At 49.5% G+C, this 9182-nt stretch overlaps 1 protein-coding gene across 2 annotated transcripts in view; it reads left to right on the top strand.

Moving 5' to 3' along the window:
- The window catches only part of RPL14 (ribosomal protein L14), a 264687-nt gene extending 258566 nt beyond the window's left edge, over positions 1-6121 (top strand). Inside the window, exons 2-7 of one of the 2 annotated variants that reach the window (XM_069088627.1) lie at positions 290-312; positions 1055-1156; positions 3565-3659; positions 4844-4943; positions 5028-5081; positions 5797-6121. In XM_069088627.1, the coding sequence (XP_068944728.1) occupies positions 290-312; positions 1055-1156; positions 3565-3659; positions 4844-4943; positions 5028-5081; positions 5797-6084 (662 nt within the window). In that variant the 3' untranslated portion in view covers positions 6085-6121. Of the gene's footprint in view, positions 1-63; positions 313-1054; positions 1157-3564; positions 3660-4843; positions 4944-5027; positions 5082-5796 lie in introns of those variants that run through there. The other variant, XM_069088628.1, reaches the window with a different exon arrangement.
- Positions 6122-9182: the final 3061 nt, after the last annotated feature.

Raw genomic sequence — 9182 nt, 5'->3', positions numbered from 1 at the left:
GAACGCTCTGAACCTCTCTGAAGTCACATGTAGTTGTCCACGCAGGGGCGGAAAGGTCCGGGGCTCCTTGTGCGCACGCGCAACCGCAGTACCACGCCCAGTCATCGCTTTCCTGGGTGTTGTAAGGGATATTTCAGACTTACCCCGCCCATTCGGGCCAGAGGCGCTTTCCCCACATTGCGCGTGCGTTCGCTTAGCCAATCAGCGTCTACTACGACTCCTGTACGCGCCTGCCGGCGTGGGGCGGGAGCTGCGCTCTGCACGTGCGCAGTCCTTTGCAGGCCCTTCCTCTCGTTCAGCGCCGCCAACATGGTGAGTAGGGTCGGGCTGGGGCTCCGGGCCTCGGGGCTCGGGAGGACCTGCCACCGGGTCGGTCGTGGGGGCGTCGGGTTCCAACAACCCAGCAGGCAGCCGCGGGAAGGGTGCTGATGGTGGGAGAGAGCCCGGAGCCGCGGCAGGGCCGACGGGACCTGGGGGGCTTCCCGGCTCCCGGCGCGTGAGGGGAGGTCGGGGCCGCGGCCGGGGCGCAGGGCGCCTGCGCGGGGCCCCGCGACGTGCTGCGCCTGCGCGGGGCCAGGCTGCCTGAGCCTCTATATGGCTCCCCTCTCCGGCCATGCGGACCCCCGGGCTGAGGTCCAAAGCGGGGACGCGCGGTGCAAGCGGCTATCAGTCCCTGCTGCTGTCACCTCGAAGAGCTCCGTCTGCTGGGGTCACCTCCAAGCTCGCTAGGCCCGGGCTGGATCGGAGGGGCCTCGGAGGCGGTCCTCTCCCAGCCTCGGTCTCTGCCGGGGAGAGGAGCAGGTCCTTGCCCGAGGGCCCGGGGGGGCGGGTGCTTCCAGGGAGCAGCTTTGCCCCAGGAACGGCCCGGAGTGGGAGGCTGCTTACCAGTGGGGAAACTGAGGCCGGGGGCGGGGGTTCTGAGCCGGGTGCTTTAGGAGGGGCCCAGGCTTAGCGAGCCCTCCGGTGATGTCCGAGCCCCGGACTGGCTGTAGCCCCCTTGGCTCCGGTCAGGCCCGGCGTGCTGTCGCCACAGCTCCGCTTTCTCCCCCCGCAGGTGTTCAAGCGCTATGTGGAGATCGGCCGCGTGGCCTACATCTCCTTCGGGCCGCACGCCGGCAAGCTGGTGGCCATCGTGGACGTGATCGACCAGAACCGGGTGGGTGCCTGAGCCGGAGCGGGCAGGGAGGTGGGGGGAAGCAGGAGGCCTGCGGGGACAGAGGAGGGGAAGAGCTGCTCCTGGGGAGGAGGGCTCGGACCTGCGCGGTGCGGGGGTGTCTGGGGCCTTAGTGGCAGCGCTCGGCTCCTCACTGGAGAGCAGGGAGGGGGCAGCTGGGGGCCCCCAGTTGAATCCCGGGAGCTGATGGGATCAAGAAGTGAAATGATAGAGGGAGAAGAAGGCCCAGGACAGACAACGAGGGCCACTTAGGGTGAGAGGCTTGACCTGGATGCGAAGGAGGAGGGGAAAACTGACCTGGTCGGGCATGTAGAGAGATGAGGAATAGAAGAATTGAGAAAAGGTGATTGTATTGGGCCAGTCTGGTGGTTTCAAGTGCTGGAAGCTGGATTTGAACCTTTAGAAGAAGGGAAGCAGACTGTAGGTGACCTCAGGTTCAGTCATCAGGGAGGAGAGAGGCTGGAGCCCCTGGGGGAGCAGTCAGCTGTGTGTGACCCAGGTTTGAGGGAAATCTGATTCATGGCTTCATCCCAGTGTTTCCAGAACATTGCTTTATCCGTGGTTGTACAGCAGACACCACTTTAAGGGGGGAGGGGTGTCTTCCTGACAGGGTAAGGGATGTGCCCAAAGTCACCAACCTGACTTAGGGCTAGAATTGAGGTCTGTCTTCATGCTAATGATTTCTCAACAACATTCTGAACCAGTGTTACTTTGTAAAGTTGATCATCATTTAACAAATATTCACCACTTTATTGTATTGGGAACGGTAGGGAATACACAGAATGTTGGTATTTTTAACATTTTGCCATGTGTCTTACATGATTTGTCTCATTTGATCTTCAGTCATCCTTGGAGGTAGGCACTGTTGTTATCTCCATTGTTTCAGGAAACTGAGGTAGATGCAGGATAAGTGACTTGCCCAGGTATTACACAGTGTCTGAGGCAAGCTTTGAATGTCCTGACCCCAAATCCAGCACAGTTTGCAATACTGGACCACAGAGCTGAGGACAACTTCAGGTGCCTTGTATTTCGAGTTATAAGGCCTACAGATTAGTCCATCTTTAATAACTCATTATTTGTCTCCTTGGCATAAAGGCAGGGGAGGTAGAAAGGTAAATGTGACTTAGCATCTAGTAGAGAAGAGAAACCGCACACAGAACCATACTTTGAAGTCAAATACAAATCCATAAAACAGGAGGTGGCAAATCTGATCCATCCGTCCTGCTCTGACTACATGTCACTACACTTACCTGCTCTCACCTTGGTATTTTATAAACACAGATCTGACCAGGTCAGTTCGCTGCTCACACATCTTCCATGATGCATTTAGAATAAAATCACTCTGGAATTAATGCCTCTGCAATGCCACCTTTCCAGCTTCATTTCATATTACTTTCATCTGCTTCTCGCCTCAGCCTTCTGTCTCCCACTACATTCCCATGCCTTCCTTCAGGTATCTCACTTCTGTCAAAATCCCCAAGAACTTCAGTTCCCAGGGTAGGTACCATCTCCTTAACCCTCTTTGATCTGTCCATCTGTCCCTCTCCCTTGGATTCTCCTGGAACACTTAGAAAGGATGCTTTGCTCTCATCATGTTCATTTAGTATCGGACTTATCTGTCTAGAAGATTGGAAGATCCTTGACAGTGGAGGCTGTTGCTTAAAAAACATTGTGTTCCAGCACTTAATGGAATTATTTTTGTATAATAAGTGCTCATCTGGCAAATGGAGGTAATAATGGTGCCTGCATCGAAGGGTTGTGAGGACCAAATGAGGTACCTGTAAGTGCTTTATAAATATTAGCTGTCATTATTATTAAGCACTTAAGTGGGCTTTAAATCTTTAGCTTGTGAAATAATAGAAAGTAAATAGTGTTTTGCCTGATCTGGAGAAGGGAATCGTAAGTAGATTTCTTGTTCACTTCATTACACTTGGTGATTTGGGGGGGGGGTTAACATAATTGTGTCAGACTCGGCTGGTGCTGCAGTTAGTGCCCATTCTTTGACTGCATATCATCAGCTGCCAGTTGGGGCATTTGAAGTGTGAGTTATCCACAGCATGATCTGACTTGACTGCCTAGAAGTGCATTATGGTGCCCCTTGGCCTTCTAAACTCAGTGAATTTAAAGTCTTTGTCGTATGTTTCTGACTCATTGAGTGAATGTTGAGTGCCCACTGTGGAAAATACAGAAGAAATGGAAGTTATGGTTCTGTTCCTGTAACAGTATGTTGGGTTGTAATTCCTATTCTTTGGAGCATTATTGGACAATGAGCACTTTTGTGGCCATCAGACCCAGAGTTGCAGAGCTTGGGCCTCTCTGTTTCCCCTAATATTCCTGTGCCTTTTACTGCTGGGCCTGAGCTGTGACTGGATGTGCCCTGTTTGTCTTAGGCTTTGGTTGATGGCCCCTGCAGCGGCGTGAGGAGGCAGGCCATGCCGTTTAAGTGTATGCAGCTCACAGACTTCGTGCTCAAGTTCCCACACAGGTGACTTTCTTCTGCTTGTGTAAACTGTTTGTCCATTTTAATTCAAAGAACTTAGGAAAATTTGTTTTTCTCTTCAGTAATATGTCTAGTTACTTTAAACTGTACATATTTAATGTAGTCTTAATGTCTTAGGGCCTAAATGCTGGAGATGGTAATGTTTGTTTTTAGGTCTTTGGCTGCTGTAACACTGCAGGGTTTTGGGTTCCTTTTCTTAGCGGCGTGCTGGTATTTACTCAGACTTTCTGAAAGACCATAAAACATGAAGAAAAGCACATGCTAGACATACGTGTGATGATTATTTGGGGCTCTAGGAGACTGCAGCCTGGACTGGGATGTCCCGGCCAGGTTCCAGTGGCTGTGAAGGCTGAGGGCCCAGGCCTGGCCTCTGCTGTCATTGGTATCTTCCTGATTTCCCCCCTTGTCCCGGGTGACAGCTGTACCCTAAGAGCAGCTGACTTGGTGCAGCAGTGCTGCACACCTTTAGACCTTCAGGAACAAAGTGAGAATGGATTTCTGCCAGTGGGGCAGTCCTGCTTAGGAGTCTTCCTGGGATTATAGTTGCTGGGATAAGATCGTTCTTCCAATTTATAGCTGAGGAAATGAGCAAGAAGGGGAAGTGACAGCTGACAAGTAGCAGTGGCTGAATCCAGATGCACATGTCCAGACCCAGGGCCCCTTTCTACTAGGTTTGGCTCCCTTCGAATGGTCATTTTTCTTGAGTTTTGCCTGAACAACAGCACAGCCTTTTCCTTTTGCTTATGTGTCTAGGTCAGAAGATAGCGTTTCATTTCTCATTACACACACGCCCTCACACCCTCACACACACCCTAGAAGGCACTTAGACATAGCCCTCTTTTAGCTTTGTCAGAAGCCTCAGGCTATATTGCCATTTATCAGCTGGCTGATCAAGCCCCTTTAGGGAACATGCATCTCTTTTGACCAGCAAGGGGCTCCCGGGGGACCAGAAGGATATTTTGGAGTTTGTTTTTAAAGTTTACTCTCATGATTCCAAACTTGGGTGTATAAAATGATACTTAATCAACTGTTGAGCTAAAATGAAGGACATATTCCTTAGCCTGAAGCACACCTCCAGCTAAAGAGCTTTGTAGCTTCAAGGCTGGGAATAGTTTAATGTCACTTCACCAGGTCTGGAGTATTGATTGATTTTGTTTTTCTCTTCGTAGTGCCCGTCAGAAGTATGTCCGGGCTGCATGGGAGAAGGAAAAGATCAATACAAAATGGAAAGCCACACGATGGGCCAAGAAGATCGAAGCCAGAGAACGGGTATTGATTGGGTGTCAGGCGGGATGTAAAGTGCTCTTGTGACGTCTTGAAGGGCAGAAGGATTAATGTTTGTTTTCTCTGCAGAAAGCCAAGATGACAGATTTTGACCGGTACAAAGTCATGAAGGCCAAGAAAATGGTATGCGAGAAGTTTTTATGTTCTTAAAGTAATTTCTTTGTCAGGGACGTCAGTGCACAGCCTTGTTCAAGGACGGTAGAGTTTGGAGGGAGAAGCTCCAGAAACTGCCAGCCTTGTGGTTACTTCATCTGAAAAGGATGAGGGGAGCACCTGTTAGTCAAGGCCATTTGATGTTCCGGATTTTCATGTGCCCTGAGGGTCTTCCCACCATCCTAAATAAAGCTTGTCAAAGGAAGCAGCCCACCTGATCTTCAGAGATGAGCAGTGCCATTGGAATTTAGATGGGGGAGGAGCCTGGTGCTTCCTGAGGAGAACTAAGTCTGCCTTTTAAAATGTTACTGAATTGCATGTCTGTGAAAAGACTGTGTTCACATGATAGCAGATTTATTCCAAGAGTCCCTTTGCTCACATACCTTACTCACATTTCTTATCATTCAGTAACATTCTTTCTTGTAATGACCTTGGAGAGGTCAGCTGCTGCTTGGAATAAGTTTGCCCTTAGTTGGGATTTAGCCTTTTTTCACCCTTGGTTTTGTTTACATCCTGACTCCAAAGTTGGTCACCTGGTATTATCTCTGCTGGTTTTAACACAGTCAGGATTTAACAGGATCCTTCCTGTCTGCTTATGGTGGGTGAGCCAAGGACATTTGGGTGTGTAAATGGGGACTCATTGAACATCGATTAAGCAGCTAATTTCTGTCACATTCTATTTCAGAGAAACAGAATTATCAAGCATGAAGTGAAGAAGCTCCAGAAGGCATCCACCCAGAAGGGGTCTCCCAAGAAGGGAGCTGCCCAGAAGGCACTTGCTACTAAGGTCTCTGCCAAGAAGATCCCCTCAAAGAAGGCTGAGGGCCAGAAGGCAGCTCCCGGCCAAAAGGGCCAGAAGGGCCAGAAAGCCTCTGGCCAGAAGGTCCCAGCCAAGAAGGGACCTGCTCCGAAGGGACCTGCCCAGAAGGCACCCGCCCAGAAAGCAGCTGCTGCTCCGAAGGCCAAAAAATAAGAGGCTGCCCAAAATCAAATAAAGATTTTCCTATACACCTAGTGTCTGGATGGTTCTTTGTTGAGTTGGAGTTGAATCCCATGTGACAGAGAGCCAGCCTTTGTCACCCCAATTCAGATGACAGCTCTGCCATTTAGCATCTGTATGATCCTGGGCAAGTAAGTACTCTCTGGCCCAATTTCCTCACCCCCAAATCAGGCCACTTCTACCTCTAAAGTTATGATCCCAGCTCATCCAACTGAGCACAGACAGATTCACCCCAGTGTGTATTAATCCTGAGTGGAGCTGGACAGAGGAGGATGCACACAGCTCAGGCTCTCGAGGTTACTGAGTTTATTAGAGTGACCACAAAGGGAAAAAAAAGGTTGTGCTGTTTGGTGATGGGTGTGTGCTGGTGCCTGGTGTTCACATCTGAGATGGGGCTTTAAGGGTAAAGGCTGATCTGTTCAGTGTCCGGCTATATTGGACCATCTCTTAAAATACCCTTCAGATAAATCTTTAATATTAATTCCTGGTCTATACTAGTTTGGTGCACTGGGTCTGGAAGTCAGGAAGACAGATGAGGTCAAATCCAGTCTCAGGCACTGACCTGCAGGGGGAATCTGGGCAAGTCACTTCACCCAGTTTGCCTTAGTTTCCTCATCTATAGAACGAGCTGGAGAAGGAAATGGCAAAGCACTCGAGTATCTGCCAAGAAAACCCTAAAAAGAGGTCAGGAAGAGTGCATGTTACTGAATAAAATGCTAGTCACAGGACAAGTTAGCATTGGGAATCCAGACAAAAGTCCCTACTTTCCAGGACTTCTATTCGGAGGTGTGCGACTATGTACAAATGAGCGGGTCTGGTGTTAATGTTGGATCGAGATCAGGAGGGACTTGTCGGAGTTGGATTTGAGCTGCTATGGAGGAGGCCAGTGATTGTCGGAGAGTGGGCTGGGAGTGGCGTTGAGGAAAGTTCCAGACAGTGGGGCCCAGCTAGGAAGAGGGGAGACTAGGTGGTGGTGATTGTTTTAGAGCAGAGGTGTTAGAACTCCCAATAAACCAAGTTTATTCAGAGCCAGATAGAAAGGGGGTGGCTAGGTGGCATAGAGCACTGGCCCTGAAGTCAGGTGGACCTGAGTTCAAATTTGACCTCAGGTACTTGAGACATACTAGCAGTGTGACTTTTGGGCCAGTCACTTAACCCCAATTGCCTTCCAAAAAAGGAAAAAAAAAAATGTTAAAAAATATACAGTATGTCATTGAGTTGGCTCTGCCCCCATTGGAGGCTTTCTTGGGAAAGATACAGGAGTGGTTTGCCATTTCTTTCTCCAGCTCATTTTACAGATGGGGAAATTGAGGCAAATAGGGTGAAGCGACTTAGGGTCACATGGCTAGGAAATGTCCAAGGCAGCATTGGGACTTGAGTAAATGGGTCTTCTACCTTCAGGCCTGGTACTCTTAGCTGTGGTGCCCCTTAGCTGCCCCAGGCTCTGTGCTAGATTCCTACTGCAGCATCTGAGATGAAGGAAAACCCTAAACTCAGGTTTATATCCTGAGGGAGAGCGGTAAGGAGAAGATGCACAGAATACACCTTAAGAGAATAAGAGACCTTAATATAATAGAATAATACAGAATACACCTTAAGAGAATATCTCCGAGGTAGCTTGGAGAGGGCATGGGCAGTTGAGGGACTCCACTAAGGCTTCCTCTAGAAGGTGTTGCATGTAGGCAGGTGGGGACCAGGAGGGTCTGTGCTTGCAATGGCTGGCCACCTGAGGAGGAAGCCTGGTTTGGTTGAATTGCAGAGTGTGGGAAGGGAGACCACAATACTGAGGCTGGAAAGAGTCAGGGAAAAGTTGTAAAAAAGCTTGAAGAGAGAAACAGGAATGTCAGTTTTATTCTGGAGGCCACTGGTATTGATGGTACAGGGGACTGCCAGATCAAATCTGCTCTCGTCTTACAGCCCAGAGGCATTTCATCACATTCGAGGACCCCGTTTTGTTTAACTATTCCCCAGTCAGTGGATATCACGCTCATTTGTTTCCAATTCTTTGTGACTACAAAAAGTGCTGTGTGAGGGGGCGGCTAGGTGGTGCAGTAAATAGAGCACTGGCCCTGGAGTCAGGAGGACCTGGGTTCAGATCCGGCCTCAGCACTTAACACAAAAAATAGCCGTGTGACCTTGGGCAAGTCACTTAACCCCAACTGCCCTCTAAAAAGCAAAAAAAAAAAGTGCTGTGTGAATAGTTTAGGTGAAATCTTTCTTTTTGCCAATGACTTTTTTTTTTTGGTTGGGACTCACTATTTTTATTTATTTATTTGTTTGATTCCTTTTAGTTTACAGGATTCAATTCTACAATTCCTTGAATTTCACATTTTTGTCCCCCCCCCCTTTTTTTAAGCAATCGGGGTTAAGTAACTTGCTCAAGGTTACATGGCCAGTTATTTCTGGGTGTGGTGCTGAGTAATTGAGCCCGGATTTGATCCAGGTCATCCCGACACTGGAGCCACACTGGAGCCACACTGGAGCCGGTGCTCTTACTCGCTGAGCTGCCTGGCAGCCCCTCAATGGCTTCTTTATCATATGTTAACCTCCTTGTCATTGCCTCTGGGGGTTCTGTCTGGGCCCTCTTCTATACTATGTGATCTCATCAGCTCCCATGGATTTAACCACCATCTCCATGCTGATGACTCTCAAAGGTAGTTTTCTGCCCCAGCTGCTAAGCTAGCCTCCCATCTTGCATCTCCTTGCCACTGCCTTTCAGACATTTTAAATTGGATGTCCAGGAGACATCTTAAGCTCAACAAGACCAAAACAGAACTCTTTCTCTCCACCTAAACCCTCCCCATCTTCTACTATCCCTGTAACTGTAGAGGGCACCACCATCCTCCCAGACCCCCAGGCTCACAACCTAGCAGTCATCCAGTTCAGTATGGCACTAAGACCTGTCCGTGTCATCTCTAATGTGAGCCCCCATGTCACATGGCCCTCACTCTAGTGTAGCCCTCAGCACCTCATACCTGGATTATGGCAATGGCGCTAGTGGGGCTGCTTGCCTCAAGTCTCTCCCCACTTCAGTCCATCCTCCATTCAGTGACTAAAGTGATTTTCCTAAA

Source organism: Petaurus breviceps, unplaced genomic scaffold (assembly GCF_028583685.1).
Source record: "Petaurus breviceps papuanus isolate PSGF00001 unplaced genomic scaffold, PetGlider_PUasm1.0 185, whole genome shotgun sequence".
Lineage (NCBI taxonomy): Eukaryota > Metazoa > Chordata > Mammalia > Diprotodontia > Petauridae > Petaurus > Petaurus breviceps.
This window is presented reverse-complemented; position numbering and strand designations above follow the sequence as displayed.